General features: G+C 60.9%; 1 protein-coding gene across 3 annotated transcripts in view; it reads left to right on the top strand.

The window, feature by feature from the left end:
* BCL9L (BCL9 like) overlaps positions 1–15576 on the top strand; it is a 28199-nt gene extending 12623 nt beyond the window's left edge. For 2 of the 3 annotated variants that reach the window (XM_039229344.1, XM_039229343.1), the window contains 8 exons: positions 2962–3063; positions 4306–4691; positions 5396–5515; positions 8284–8494; positions 8663–8747; positions 8831–11114; positions 11513–11794; positions 12229–15576. In XM_039229344.1, the coding sequence (XP_039085275.1) occupies positions 3038–3063; positions 4306–4691; positions 5396–5515; positions 8284–8494; positions 8663–8747; positions 8831–11114; positions 11513–11794; positions 12229–13322 (4488 nt within the window). In that variant the 5' untranslated portion in view covers positions 2962–3037 and the 3' untranslated portion in view covers positions 13323–15576. The remainder of the gene's footprint in view (positions 1–2961; positions 3064–4305; positions 4692–5395; positions 5516–8283; positions 8495–8662; positions 8748–8830; positions 11115–11512; positions 11795–12228) is intronic. The other variant, XM_039229345.1, reaches the window with a different exon arrangement.
* The last annotated feature ends 53 nt before the right edge of the window (positions 15577–15629 follow it).

Raw genomic sequence — 15629 nt, forward strand, 5'->3', positions numbered from 1 at the left:
ACCTTATCTTGGGAGCTACATCTCCCTGATCCAGGGGACAATAATCCCACCCCTATTGCTCCAGCAGAGCCCTGTCCTTTCGGCCATCACAGAGGGCCCAGGCAGCCCATGTCCTCTCTGGAGGTGTCTGCCCACTGTATGGGGGAGCCTGGAGCCTCCAAGCCATTTTCTCACTGCCTCTCGGGTGGTTTTGAGCTAGGCAATGAGACCAGTGGGCTGGTTGACAAACCAAGCAGGGGGCTCCCAGTGTGGAGGCAGCTGGAAATAGGCAGGTTGCCAACTGGTGCGTGAATGCCTGTGCGGCACTTCTGTGTTGCGCATCCATCGAAGCCTCCTCGTCTTCTCCCCCAGCTGGGGTCAGGTCTGCTGGCTGCCCTCCCGGCCCCCATCTCCCCCAAGGAAGGCAACCAGCGAGAAACAGCTGATCTGAGGCTCTTTGTCTCAACAGCCTCCTGGGCTCTGTTCTCAGGGTGTGCTCCTGGCCATTCACTCAGGTGACTGAAGTCTGTGAGCACATGTCACCCCTCCCCATCTGCCCTCCAGGCCATTCCAAGAGCCCCGCACCTTTCCTTTCACTCATCCCAGGGGTTTCTGCTCTGGTGCTGGGAAGCCCCCTTCACTCGGTGGTGAAAAACTGCACCCTCCAGGAATTAGCCCTTCTACCCCCCATCCCCAGGCTTTCCAAGTCTCTTCTGGGCCAGTGGGTGTGTAGAGGATGAGGGGTCTCTGGGAGCTGGGACAGACTCCTGAGGGGGGTAGAAGGGGGGTGGTGAGAGATGGGAAAGTCCTGACTCATCTGTGCTTGACTCAGCTCGCCCTGCAGCCTGGTGGGAGCGAGGGGGTGGAGTCCGAGCAGTCTGAGCAGAAGACGGAGGGTCACTCCAAGATTCTTCTGAGGAGGGGCGCTGGCCTGGCTGGGGACACTGGAGAGAACTAATTTTCTAACAGCCCCTTCCCAAATTATTACAGGTCCCAACATTTGAAGCTGTAAACACAGGAGGCAGTGGGTGGCCCTGGCCCTGCCCCTCTGCCCCACAGGGGGCACACCCAGTAGCTGGCCTGTGGGAAGCCCACCAGTCTGGTACAGGCTCTAAGGGGAGGGGGGACGAGACCCTGCAGTGCAGAGAAACACCCCAGGAACAAGGTCTTGGAGCGCCCACATCCTGGTCACATGACCTAGACCTTCTTTCACCTCCCCCTCCCGCCCCCATCTCAGTTTCCTTAGGGTGAAATGGGGATAATGATATGGTCCCTGTTGGGTGGTAGGTAGTTTTGAGGATGAGGCCGTGGTGAAGGGGAGTGCTCGAGACTTGTCAGCCCCGGGCCTGTCCCTAAGTCCAGGTGCCCTCTCTAGGCCCCCTCTTAACTGTTCCTGCTCTGACCTGTTGCAGGAGACGGCTTCCCAGCCAGGCTCTGGACTTTGGAACCTTCTCCTGAGGAGCCTCTTCCCAGAGACAGAGCTAGAGCAGGGAAGGCCAATATGCCTGGGGCTAAGTTAGGGTTAGCCATCCACAGGATGGGGGGGGTAGAGAGGGGAGGGTGGCCCTCGCCTCCAGCTCCAGCAGCCAAGCGACAGTGTGCACCCCTGTCTGGCTGGGCCTATCACGGGGGGGTGGGGCGGGGGGGCTAAAGCTAGGCCCAAGACTCCTCCCCTCCCCCACTGGGGTTGGTGGGGTGGGGGAGGGCCGGGTAGGGGGCGGTTGGGTGGGGCTTCTGTGCTTGTGTAAGTCTGTTTGTTGGTGTATCTATGGCCCCGTGTATGTGTGTGTGTGTGTCCGTGAGCGCGTGATTCTTTGTCACTATCAGGCTCAATTTTCTATGGTTCCCTTGTGGCCGGCCTCAGTCTTTTCATCTGTTCAATGAATTGGCGCGCTCCCTCTCTTCGCGCTCTGCCCCGGGCCAGCCTGGGCGTCCGCGGGTGCCCCAGGCTGATTCCGTGCTCCTGCTTGGGCCAGCGCCTCCCTCGCCCTCCAGCACACCTCCGCGGGGTCGGCGTGGGTGCGCCTTTAGTTTCCTGGGCTCCGTGCGTGTCTTTGTCTCCCCTTCCACGTGTGTGCTGTGAGTGTGTGTGAGTCAGTTCGGGTGCTTGTGAGTCTCTGAGCCCCGGCCAGGCGGTGCCCAGCGCTAGGCTGAACCTCAGCCCGCCGCGCCGCACGCCCCCCGCCGCCCTTGGCCGTGTGTCCGTCCGTGCGGCGCGTGCGGGGCCTGGCGAGGCACGCTGCAGTCCTGTCCGCCTCCCGCTCCCTCGCTCGCTCGCTGGCTCTCTCGCTCGCTCTGCCTCTCCGCTCGGGCTCTGTCGGGCTCTGCCAGAAGGGGGTGGGGTGGGGTGCAGGGGCGGGGGGGGAGGGGAGGCTCCTGCATTCTTGCGGTCGGGGAGGAATCTGAGCCAGCGTTACTGGTCTCCAGAAGAGCCCAGCTGCAGCCCCGGGGCCCCGCCAGGCCTCTAGCTGCCCGCCCGGGCCTGCTGGAATGGGTACGGTCTAGGCCTCGAGCTGGGGGCGGGGCGGGGCCTTGCCCCCACCCCGGCCCCCTCCACGCCCCGAGCGCCCTGGGGGCGGGGCGTGAGGAGTTTCCCTACCCGGGGTGAGGGGCGTGCCCGGGAGCGGGAGTCCCCCAGGGGGCCGGAGCAGACCTCCCTGCAGGCAGCCCCGCACGGGCACCTTTGCAACCTATCCTTTTAGTGATTTCTGCCTTAGCGGCCGGGGGTGGGGGGTGGGGGGTGGGAGGTGGGGGGGGTGTGCTTGCTAGAGACTGCAAGCTTCCTGAGGGTAAGGTGCCGGAGGGATGGGGATTGGACCGGCCTCTAGGATAGAGACCCCACCTAGTAGCCCTCCTTTTCCATTCCCACCGCACCCCGTCTAGTTCCCTAGTCCCAGGGCTGTTGGGTCTTCCCGTCACCCCTTCCCTTCTTATACCCCCTCCCCAAGTCACAAGTTTTCTCTTTGGGGCTTGTTGCTGCAGTCCGTGCTCCAGTACCGAGTACCTGGCTGGGCCCTGGGCACGCACAGGGGCCGTAGCCCCACTGTGTGTGGGAGCCATGAGGATCCTGGCTAACAAGACAAGGTGTGTGGGTGTCGTGGAGGGCGGGAAGTGTGTGTGTGGAGTGCGGGGAAGGGAAGGGCCCAGTGGTCAGGGGGCTGAGCTGTGCTGGCTTGGAAGGTGAGCCCTCTGGCTCACTTGGCTTCCAGGCCACCGTGGGCTAAAGGGAGGTCAGAATGGGAAGGCCCACCCTAAGCAGGAGCCCACAGCCTTAGTGTCTGGGCCCAGGGGACAGGGGTGAATGGCAGTCAACTATGCCTGCTGCTCCAGCCCCTTCCAACCCTTGCCTCCTAAAAAAACGGGTTTGAGCAGACCCCCCGCCCTCCCCACTGTCGGGTCCATTGGCGCCCTCTGGCCTCAGTCTGGTTGGGGGTGGGAGCTGGAGGGAGGGGCGGTGCCTGCCTCCCTCCTCTTCCCCAGGAGAAGCCGGCAGACAGGGCCAGGCGGCAGCAGCAGGACAGCAGAGCTGAAATAAATCTGAGCTGGTGTGGAATGAGGGGGGATAAATATCCTCTCCCGTGATGTGATCTTTCCAGCGGCTATTAATAGGTCTCCGGGGAGGGGGAGGCGGTGGGGGGAGCGGGCTGGAGCTTAAAGGGCCCGCAGCCTAGGCTGCAGGAATCCTTGGCTTCCAGCTTTACTCCATTCTGCTTAACACGCCACTCCCCTCCCCCTTTCCTCCTGCTCCCGCCTGCCTGCCAGGCCTGCCGGTGGACCCCCTTCAGGCTTCCCCCTCCTGCTCTGGGGAGCTGTCTGGACCAGTGGGCACCACTCTCCAGTGTGCTTTTCCCCTCTTCCCCAGGGGAAGGGGGCTGGGGCATGAGCAATGACCCTCAGGTCCCGTGCCCCCTCCCTGCTGATGTAGGGGGCACCTGAAAGTTGAGGTTTAGGACCTTGGAAGGAGTCTGAAAACAGCAAACCCTGAAAGAGAGGCTGTTTAGGTGTTGGTCAGGTGCTAGTGGAGGGGACTTGCCACGGAGGCTTGCAGTCTGATGGATGCCGGGGATGGGGGCGGATTCTGCCACTTGAATTGTGGAGTCTGAGACGTGGAGGGGGTTGCCATCTCTTCACTCCCCAAGGTGGAGACAGACATCAGCCCATGTCTGAGGAGCCATGGAGGGAGATCGGGAATAGCTGGCGGTCTTTAAGATGCTACTCAGTCCCCACCTCCACTGCCACTAGGAGAGGCAGGATGGGGCAATTGAAGTCAGGCATGCCAGGCCCCTAGCAAGATTAACTTTTCGCGTTTCTCCCACCTTCTCCCAGGTTACCCCACCCCAGGAGGAGAGAAGCTCCAGGGAGCCCGCCGCTCTCTCCACGCGGCCACTGCCCCCCAGCCCCAGCCAAGCCAATGCACCCAGAAAATAAGTTGACCAATCATGGCAAGACAGGGAATGGCGGGGCCCAATCCCAGCACCAGAATGTGAACCAAGGACCCACCTGCAACCTGGGCTCGAAGGGCGTGGGGGCGGGGAGCCATGGGGCCAAGGCCAACCAGATCTCACCTAGCAACTCAAGTCTGAAGAACCCCCAGGCAGGGGTGCCCCCTTTCAGCTCGCTCAAGGGCAAGGTGAAGAGGGAGCGGAGCGTGTCTGTGGACTCTGGAGAGCAGCGAGAGGCTGGGACCCCGTCCCTGGATCCAGAGGCCAAAGGTATCCCATTTCTCGGTCCCCGAGACCCCAGCATGTTCTATAGTCCAAGGGCCAAGCTGGCCGCCCTCTTTGCCTGCTCCGTGTCCCTTGCTTCTCTCCAGCATTTATGCAGGGTCACCTTTCTATTACCCCCATCATACCCACCAGCTGGGTCGTTCTCTCAGGAGTGGGGTTGGCCAAGGTGGAGATTTCTCATCCTTAGGTGCCACCCATGGAGCGGCCACCCAGTGTGATGGGGCTTCCGGTCAGCCTCATTCCTCTTCTACTTTCCCACCAGAGCCTCTAGAGGGGGAGAGGGAGGTGCTCTGGGGTGAGGAGCAGACCCACACACCTCCTAGGAACCTCCTAGCATCCCAGCTGGTGGTAGCCTTTGAGCAGGCTCTGGGGCCTGGAAGAGTAGCAACGCCTTCCCCCTCCCTCACCACCCCCCCCAGCCCTAATTAGAACCAGTTGTGGTTGGGGATTATGCTGTGCTTGGTGCTGGGTGGGGGAAGGGAGACAGGCAGCAGGGCTGGAGAGAGAAATCAGAAACAAATGGCAGTGTAGTGGGGGCCGAGGGCTGGCAAAGTGCCCACCATGGCCTGGGCAGTGCCCTCTTGCGGTGGGGCATCTGGGAGAATGGGCCTGTGGAGACCCTGGGTGTAGGAGGACAGGGCCTCTGGGCATTCATTCTGACCCCTGCCTGCTCTGTCCTGCCCGGGCAGAGGTGGCACCCCGGAGTAAGCGGCGTTGCGTGCTGGAGCGGAAGCAGCCGTACAGTGGGGACGAATGGTGCTCAGGACCGGACAGCGAGGAGGACGACAAGCCCATTGGGGCCACCCACAGTGAGTGCCCATTGACCCCAGGATGCTGTGGGCCATTGTGCCCCCGGGGGATGGCTGCCCCAGGAAGCCTCCCTCTCCTCACCTAGGGCTTTAGAGGACTGACTCTGGCAAGGAGCAGGGGTCAGGGATGTTTCCCATCCCACCAGTCACTCTGTCCCTCCCTGTGCTCTGACAGCTTACCCCCTGCCTTCCAGGTGCTCAGTGGCCCCCTCTTCCTAGGGACAGAGGTAGCGTGGGGTGGCTGCTCCTGGCCACACCAACTAGACCTTCTCCCATGAATTCCTGGCCTCTGCTGCCACCTACTGGTCAGTGGAGGGAGGGTGGTGAGGGTCCTGCTTCCCTGGGAGCCAGACAGTTGGCTCTGCTTACACTCTCGCTAAGCCTGGGTGTGAGTTGACAGTGGCTGTGTCTCTGGCACCCTTCCCCAACCTCTAATTGACTCCTGGCAAATGCCTAGAGTGCATCACCAGGACGAGGAGTGGGTGTGGGTGGACGCCCCTTCCTCTCGTTATTTTATTGATTGGTGTGTATTTGGGCCTTGCTTGTGTAACGGGGAGAACCGGATGCTCTCCTGCCCTTGGGAAGCCCATACACGTGCATTTGGTGGGCTTCCTCAAAGCTTACACCTGTTCGAGGGGTGAAACAACTTAATACAGAAGAAATTAACCAGAGAATGTTAAGCTGTGAACTACTCGAGGGCTGGGACCCTAGAGAGAGGGAAGGAAAAAAATGTGCTGGCTACTTTGCTACTTTGTTTTAATGAATCCTTACAACAGCCCTGTGAAGTAGGTGTTCATAGGATGCCTATTGCAGAGGAGGAAACAGACCCGCAGTTGTTTGTGGAATGAACGGACCATGTCCCTGGAGGTGGTGCCTGGGATCAAATATGGAAGCCTCTGCACCTGGCTGGGACTTTAAGAGTCATCTGGTCCCAAGTGGCCCCCAGGCGGTCCAAGAGCCTCACTGAACCCATCAGGGATAGGTGGGGGTGGTCACTGCCTCCCTGGACCCTCAGCCTCCCATCACACGAGTTCACTTTTATAACATTAGACTGGCAGGATATAGAAACAGGGAAATACAAAGGAGAAACTGCTAACTTCCTGTATCCAACACTAAACAACCACTGGTACTGTTTCAGTTGTGCGGTCAGTAGATTCTCAAAGAGTTCTTAGTTTGGGGGCAGCCTGATGTAGAGGCGAGTCCACAGACTGCCGTCAGACCACTTTGGTTTATACTCTGGGTCTCCCATTTATTATTTGTGTAAATTTGAGAAAGAGCCTCAGTTGTCGCATCTATAAAAAAATATTTACCTCGTAGGATTGGTATGAAGAGTAAATAAATAGATCTACATAACACTTAGAACACTGTTAGCTTTTGTTATTGTTATTATTGTACTAGAAAGTTCCTCACTGGAATAAAGCCCGCCTCCCTCCCCTGACTTGCACCTGGGAGGCCTAGTTCTGTATACTGAGTATGTACCTTCCTCTTCCCCAGGTCAGCCCTGCACATTGAGGTCAGCAATTAAGCCCCCGGGGTCCCCAAGCTTTTGGCTCTGTTGTTCTATGTAACATTTGTTTTTCTTTCTTTTTTCCATGTTTGTTTATGTATTTTGAGAGAGAGCATGGAGGAGCAGGTTAGGAGCAGAGAGAGAGAAAGTAAATCCCAAGCAGGCTCCACTGTCAGCACAGAGCCTGACACAGGGCTTGATCTCTTGAACCATGAGATCATGACCTGAGTCCAAATCAAGAGTCGGATGCGTAACCAACTGAGCCACCCAGGTGCCCCTAAAATTTGTTTTTCTTGGCATGGGGAAGGGTCTGCTGACTTACCTAGTCCCATTAATGACTGTGTGTAGTTATTTTTTTTTAGGCTAGGACTTAGAATCAACTTTTTGACCGTAGAACAAACTTCAGTCCATACTCAGGGCGGTCCATCTACGCTGGGAGTGCTTCCACCTGCCAGTCTTTCCTGTGTTTTCTGAGTGTTTTTTTTTCTAGTTCGTGACATAGTTCCTGTAAAAACAGACTTCTTTGACCTGCCCCTGTGCTGAGTGGGAGTTAGTATTTCCACTGTATCAGTAAAATAGCTGAGGCTTAACGGGACAGACTTGTTCATAAGATCATAACATCTGTTAATGGTGGGTTCGCATGTAAAACCATTCATCGTTTGAATCATCAATCTGTACAGCCTCTTGGCCTCCCTGCCCCCCACTGTCAGAGCTCATGCGCACTTGCGCACGTGCGCGCACACACACACACACACATACACATATACACACCCCACCTGGGCTCAGAGAAAGGCTTTGCAGTCCCTGCCCGGGTTCAAACCTTGGCTCTGCACCAACGGGCTGTGTCCCCTTGGGTGAGCAATGTCGTCCTTCCAAAGTCGTTTCCTCTTCTCTAAAGTAGGGTATGTGACACCTTCTTCCCAGGGACGTTGTGGTTAGATGGAGTCACATCTGTAAGTATCCTGCAGAATACCAGGCCCACGGGGGTCTGTTTGTGCGGGTCACGTTTTCCTTCCCCCTCGTCTCCGTATGCTCCCCACAGTTTACCCGTCTTGGTCAAAGACTGGTGTAGGGCAAGTAAGCGTAGAAACCAGACCCGCACTGCCAGAGTGTGACAACAAGTGGCCCCTGCCGGCACGAGCTGTAGAACAGTGAGCCCGTCTGTCCCTGGGCATCTCTGGGATGGGGTGGTGGGCAGTGCCAGCTGGCTCTCCTTTCTAAATCTGGGCTGCTTACCCTGTTTCTCTCCTCTCTCACGCAGACAGTAATGTAGCAGACCCAGCCATGGCGGCCCCACAGCTGGGTCCCGGCCAAGCCACCCAACTGCCCCTCAGCGAGAGCAGCGCTCCAGGGCCCCCCCACGGGCCCCCGCCGGGCCTCCGGCCTGATGCCCCTGGGGGCGGGGGTGGAGGTGTCCCCGGAAAGCCTCCCTCGCAGTACGTGTACGTCTTCACCACCCACCTGGCCAACACGTAAGTGCCTCGGGCGGGCCAAGCCTGCTCCCTCTCCCCAGCGCCCCGCAGCCCGGGGCCCTGAGTGTGTGTCTGCAGGGAGCCAGGCTTAGGTTGGGTTGGCGGAGGGCAAGGGCTCCCTCCCGCCCCCCTGTCTCTGAGCTCTCTGTGCCTGACCCTTCCGTGCAGGGCTGCTGAGGCGGTGCTCCAGGGCCGGGCCGACTCCATCCTTACCTACCACCAGCAGAACGTGCCCCGGGCCAAGCTGGACCAGGTGAGTGCGGCGCCTCTGTGAACAGTAGGAGGGGCCGGTGCATCCCCTTAGCTGTCTCACGCTCTGCCTCTGTCCTCCTGCAGGCCCCGAAAGTGCCACCTACCCCAGAACCGCTACCCTTAAGCACGCCGTCAGCAGGCACGCCGCAGCCCCAGCCGCTGCCACCGCCGCCGCCCCCCGCCCCTGGCAGTGCACCGCCCGCTCTGCCTTCAGAGGGTCCCCCTGAGGACACCGGCCAGGACCTGACACCCAACTCGGTGGGAGCCGCCAGCACGGGCGGCGGCACCGGGGGCACCCACCCTAACACCCCTACAGCCGCCACCGCCAGCAACCCGCTGCCTCCCGGAGGAGACCCCGGCAGTGCCCCCGGCCCCGCCCTGCTGGGGGAGGCCGCCCCCTCGGGAAATGGGCAGCGGAGCCTGGTGGGCTCTGAAGGCCTGTCCAAGGAGCAGCTGGAACATCGGGAGCGCTCCCTCCAGACCCTTCGAGACATCGAGCGGCTGTTGCTCCGCAGCGGGGAGACCGAGCCCTTCCTCAAGGGGCCCCCAGGAGGAGCCGGGGAGGGGGGCCCACCAGCAGCAGCCCCTCCTGCCCCCCAGCAGCCCCCCGCGGCCCCTCCCGGTGGGCTGAAGAAGTACGAGGAGCCTTTACAGTCCATGATTTCACAGACGCAGAGCCTAGGGGGCCCCCCGCTGGAGCATGAAGTGCCTGGGCACCCCCCGGGCAGCGACATGGGGCAGCAGATGAACATGATGATGCAGAGGCTGGGTCAGGACAGCCTGACGCCCGAGCAGGTGGCCTGGCGCAAGCTGCAGGAGGAATACTATGAGGAGAAGCGGCGGAAGGAGGAGCAGATTGGGCTGCACGGGGGCCGCCCTTTGCAGGACATGATGGGCATGGGGGGCATGATGGTGAGGGGGCCACCGCCTCCCTACCACAGCAAGCCTGGGGACCAGTGGCCACCAGGAATGGGTGCCCAGCTGCGGGGGCCCATGGACGTCCAAGATCCCATGCAGCTCCGGGGCGGACCGCCCTTTCCCGGCCCCCGTTTCCCAGGCAACCAGATGCAACGGGTGCCTGGGTTTGGAGGCATGCAGGGTATGCCCATGGAGGTGCCCATGAATGCCATGCAGAGGCCTGTGAGGCCGGGTATGGGCTGGACCGAAGACTTGCCCCCCATGGGGGGGCCCAGCAATTTTGCCCAGAATGCTGTGCCCTACCCAGGTGGGCAGGGCGAAGCAGAGCGATTCATGACCCCTCGGGTTCGGGAGGAGCTCCTGCGGCACCAGCTGCTGGAGAAGCGGTCGATGGGTATGCAGCGCCCCCTGGGCATGGCAGGCAGCGCCATGGGGCAGGGCATGGAGATGGAGCGGATGATGCAGGCGCATCGGCAGATGGATCCAGCCATATTCCCTGGGCAGATGGCTGGTGGCGAGGGTCTGGCGGGCACCCCCATGGGCATGGAGTTTGGTGGAGGCCGGGGCCTCTTGAGTCCCCCCATGGGGCAGTCTGGGCTGAGAGAGGTGGACCCTCCCATGGGGCCAGGCAACCTCAACATGAACATGAATGTGAACATGAACATGAACATGAACTTGAATGTCCAGATGACCCCACAGCAGCAGATGCTGATGTCGCAGAAGATGCGGGGCCCGGGGGACATGATGGGGCCGCAGGGCCTCAGTCCCGAGGAGATGGCCCGGGTGCGGGCCCAGAACAGCAGTGGCATGATGGGTGGCCCGCAGAAGATGCTTATGCCCTCGCAGTTTCCCAACCAGGGCCAGCAGGGATTCTCTGGGGGCCAGGGGCCCTACCAAGCCATGCCCCAGGACATGGGCAATACTCAAGACATGTTCAGTCCTGACCAGAGCTCAATGCCCATGGCCAACGTGGGCACCACCCGGCTGAGCCACATGCCTCTGCCCCCTGCGTCCAATCCTCCTGGGTCAGTGCATGCGGCCTCCAGTCGGGGGCTGGGCAGACGGCCTTCAGACCTCACCATCAGTATTAATCAGATGGGCTCCCCAGGCATGGGGCACCTGAAGTCGCCCACCCTTAGCCAGGTGCACTCACCCCTAGTCACCTCACCCTCTGCCAACCTCAAATCACCCCAGACTCCCTCACAGATGGTGCCCTTGCCTTCAGCCAACCCACCAGGACCTCTCAAGTCACCCCAGGTCCTCAGCTCCTCTCTCAGTGTCCGTTCGCCCACTGGCTCGCCCAGCAGGCTCAAGTCTCCCTCCATGGCGGTGCCTTCTCCCGGCTGGGTTGCCTCGCCCAAGACAGCCATGCCCAGCCCTGGGGTCCCCCAGAACAAGCAGCCGCCTCTCAACATGAATTCTTCCACCACCCTGGGCAACATGGAACAGGGTAAGTCTGCCCACCCAAGCAAGGGAGCACTGGACTCTGGCACTGGGCACCTCCCGGGGCGGGGGAGGGGATGGCTCTGCTTAGGGGGCAGACGTCACCAGCTGGGCGTGAGCTTCCGCAAGGGAGCGCCCGTGTTGATCTCCTGGGTGTTTTGGCGAGTTCCTACGTGGGCTCTCCCCACTGTCTGGGCCTCTGAGGCTGCAGGAATTGCTTGACGACGACGGGTGGGCTGTAGCGGGGATCCCCGTTAAGGTGTTGAGCAGAGCATCAGAACGGAAGTGTGCTTGGAGGAGTCAGGGAATTTGGGAGCTGGCCTTTCCTCACCCACAATGGGAGCAGCCGAATTTGTCTTGCCCTCCCAAGTCACTCCCGTTCTTTCTGTCTCCCCACTTCTGTAGGTGCCCTCCCGCCTAGCGGCCCCCGGAGCGGCTCCTCAGCGCCTCCCGCCAACCCTCCCAGTGGCCTCATGAACCCCAGCCTGCCATTCACTTCCTCCCCAGACCCCACGCCTTCCCAGAACCCCCTGTCACTGATGATGTCCCAGATGTCCAAGTACGCCATGCCCAGCTCCACCCCGCTCTACCACAACGCCATCAAGACGATTGCCACCTCTGACGATGAGCTGCTGCCCGACCGACCCCTGCTCCCCCCTCCACCACCGCCGCAGGGCTCTGGGCCAGGTGCGGGGCGGGAAAGGGGCCACAGGGAGAAGGGCCGGAGTGGGCACCGGGCATGGGAGGAGATGCCGTGGCCAGCAGTCGCCCCTGTGGTTGTGCGGGCTATCATGTGCTTCTAGTGGGCCCTGGGAACGGGGGTGTGGTGTCCCGGGTCAGGTTCCCACTCGTCGTCATGTGGCAAAGCCACGCCCAGAGCACTCCAGCTGTCCCTCCAATGTCCAATGATGTGCCCATGGCAAACTGGACCAGAACTTGGGTCTCTTGGCTTCTAACTTAAATGCGTCAAGTCCATGCCCTTGCAGCCAGGACAGGCCCATGGTGGAGGCCCTCACCCGTCCTGGCATGAGCCTGGCTGGGGAGTGGGGAAGGACTGAGTTCTGTACCCTCCCACGGCCGGGGGCACACAGCTCCTGACCCCCTTTTCTCTCTCCCCACAGGGATCAGCAATAACCAGCCCAACCAGATGCACCTGAACTCGGCTGCTGCCCAGAGCCCCATGGGCATGAACCTGCCAGGCCAGCAGCCCCTGTCCCACGAGCCCCCGCCTACTATGTTGCCCTCCCCTACCCCTCTGGGGTCCAACATTCCATTGCACCCCAGTGCGCAGGGGACAGGAGGGCCCCCTCAAAACTCGATGATGCTGCCTCCGGGGGGCCCAGACTCCCTGAATGCCCCCTGCGGCCCTGTGCCCAGCTCCTCCCAGATGATGCCCTTCCCCCCTCGGCTGCAGCAGCCCCACGGTGCCATGGCCCCCAGTGGGGGTGGGGGCGGGGGGCCTGGCCTGCAGCAGCACTACCCTTCAGGCATGCCCCTGCCCCCAGAGGACCTGCCTAGCCAGCCGCCCGGCCCCATGGCCCCTCAGCAGCACCTGATGGGCAAAGGCATGGCTGGGCGCATGGGCGACGCCTACCCGCCGGGCGTGCTCCCTGGGGTGGCATCCGTGCTGAACGACCCCGAGCTGAGCGAGGTGATCCGGCCCACCCCGACGGGGATCCCTGAGTTCGACTTGTCGAGGATCATCCCCTCTGAGAAGCCAAGCAGCACCCTCCAGTACTTCCCCAAGAGCGAGAACCAGCCCCCCAAGGCCCAGCCCCCCAATCTGCATCTCATGAACCTGCAGAACATGATGGCGGAGCAGACCCCCTCACGGCCCCCCAACCTCCCGGGCCAGCAGGGCGTCCAGCGGGGGCTCAACATGTCCATGTGCCACCCCGGACAGATGTCCTTGCTGGGCAGGACAGGTGTGCCCCCACAGCAGGGCATGGTGCCCCACGGTCTGCACCAGGGGGTCATGTCGCCTCCACAAGGCCTCATGACCCAGCAGAATTTCATGCTGATGAAGCAACGGGGCGTGGGGGGAGAGGTCTACAGCCAGCCCCCCCACATGCTGTCCCCGCAGGGCTCCCTCATGGGCCCCCCGCCCCAGCAGAACCTCATGGTGTCCCACCCCCTGCGACAGCGCAGTGTGTCTCTGGACAGCCAGATGGGCTACCTCCCGGCGCCGGGCAGCATGGCCAATCTGCCCTTCTAGCAGTCCCTGCGCGGGCCGGAGCTGGGGCGCTACCGCAAATTCGATAACCTTAAAGTTTCTTCCCCTCCAGTGTTGGGATGGCCTGGGTCTAGGGGTGGGGTGGAGGGGGTGGGCGGGGCTTGTGTGGGGCGGGGCACTTGTGGAAACCAGATGTGCTGGCAGCTTAAGGGGAAGTGGCAGAGCCGGGTGGGGGGTTTTGGATTGGGGTTCCATTTCGGCCACCAGGACTGCCCCTCGCCCGTACCCCCCAGTCCTATGGAGCCTCTCCCTTCCCTCTTTCTCTGCACCCGCCCTCTTCAGCTGTGCTTTCCGAGTCCTGTGTCTCGAATCTGTTGGGGAGAGGGAAGGGGGAGAGGCCTCCCCAACTCTGTCCCTTTTCTTTCTGCCGCTGTCTCCTTGCCTGGAACTTCTCTCTCCTCTTGGTTTCTCTGCTCCCACCTGTTTTTCCTTCTGTCTTTTCCTGCCTCATTCCCTTTCCCTGCTGATGTGGCTGACCCCCCCCCCCCCACCCCGCAGGCGGCTGGCCCGGTGGGCAGGTGCCAGCCGCAGCTGTAAATAGAGCGCTGCGCTTTTGTGCCGGTTTGTGTGTGTGCTGTATTTCTGTGTTTTGATAGGAGTCACAAAAAAAGAAAAAAAGATAAAAGAAATCCTTCCTCTCCCCCCACCCCCCTTCTTCAAATTCTTGCCCCTTCCATTCTCCTGGACTCAGGACCATGCAGTCTGACACAGGTAGCCAGTGTCTGCCTTGTCTCTGGGTCTGTAAGGATACCATTCCGGTCCCTTCCCCTCCAGTGGTGAAATGACAGATACCCCGCACCTAAACTGAAGTCAGACCACCGAGGCTTCCTCCTGGAGAGCCCCATCCGGGCTGAGGCCTCCCAGAGCGGCAGTCTGTCTGCTGCCGCGTGATTCAGGAGAATGTGCGCATGGGCATGTGTGTTCGCCCCACGCAGGTGACACGGGGCCCTGGCTTCCCAGCTATGGGTGGCTGGTGTCCCCTGCTGCTACACCTTAGCCAGAACTTGAAGTCCTTCGTGCCCAGCCTGGGCTGAAGGAAACAAGGAAGGGGTGGGGGCTGTGTGGCCCACGTGGTCCTGGTCCCCTGTCGCGGGAGCCCTGGGCCAGGTAACCCCCCAGGCCCCGTCTCTGCCAGGAACTGCCACCTACTTCTTATCACCAAAGGCTGAAGGAAAAGAGTTTGGCTGGGTAGATCTCTCTCTCCAGCCTCCACCCTTTGAGCATGGATTAGAGAACGTGCTGGAGAAGCAGGGGGCGTCCTCTCGCCTCCTCTCTGCCTGCCCACCCCCCAGCCAGGTCCCCCTGCCCCGGGCTCAGGGCTCTGTGCCCGCCCAGGCGCAGCCACTGCCTCCCCCTCCGCCCCCTCCACCCCTGCTCTTTCCCAAAACTCCCCACCTGTCTCTGGTCAGAGCTGAAGCCATACAGACTCAGTGTTTTGCCCCCTTGGCCCCAGGAGTAAAACACTTCTCCTTTTCTCACTTCCTTTCCTGCCTAGTGAGGTGGCACGACAGTTCCCTGGCCTTCTGTGCCCCGCCTCCAGGGCCGGGGGCCATAGCTAGACAAGGTGTCTTGTGCCGTGGCCCGTCCCCAGCCTTCCTGATCTGCAGGGTCTGGTCTAGCATTGGCAGCTGTGATACAAAGGGAATTCACCCCACCTCTCCCAGTCTGGTGCTGTCCTCAGTCCACGTCGGCCAGGTCAAGCGCTTCCTCCGGGGCTGGCTGGCTGCAGGCTCCTGCCTCCAGCGCCTGCCCGGGCCCCCAGGGCCAGGGCCCTGGCATCTGTGTTTGGGGGCCACCTGCCTTCCATCTTGCCAGGCACTTTGCCCACCCTGCCTCAACCCGGGCCCTGTGCCCACGAACCCCCCCCACTGCTGACCCAAGACTCCCCAAACTGACTCTAAGTGTTTCCTGCCCAGAGGAGAGAGGGGTCAGACCGCACAGGGCCTAATGCCCTCCCCGTTCTCTTCTCCCATCTCCGCCACCAGACTAGCTTTCCAAGGTGAACTCCACAGGCCAGCCTACTTCCCTCCATCCATGGCCATACCCCCAGCCATTTTGTACCATTATATAAATATATATATAAATATAAATATATAAATACAATATGTGAAGACATCTTCTTGGTTTTTATTTTGAAACAATTTTTAGGCTTGTTTCGGGGGTCTCTGTGCTGCCTGTACTGTATTGACCTGTTTTATAGGTGCCTTTTTATTAAAAAGAGAAAATTAAAACTCCAGCTTCTTGTCTTTTTGCTTCTGTGTCTGGCTTCTCGACTGCCCAGCTTACTGT

The sequence above is a fragment of the Hyaena hyaena genome, unplaced genomic scaffold (assembly GCF_003009895.1).
Source record: "Hyaena hyaena isolate Hyena2069 unplaced genomic scaffold, ASM300989v1 scaffold_37, whole genome shotgun sequence".
Taxonomy (NCBI): Eukaryota; Metazoa; Chordata; class Mammalia; order Carnivora; family Hyaenidae; genus Hyaena; species Hyaena hyaena.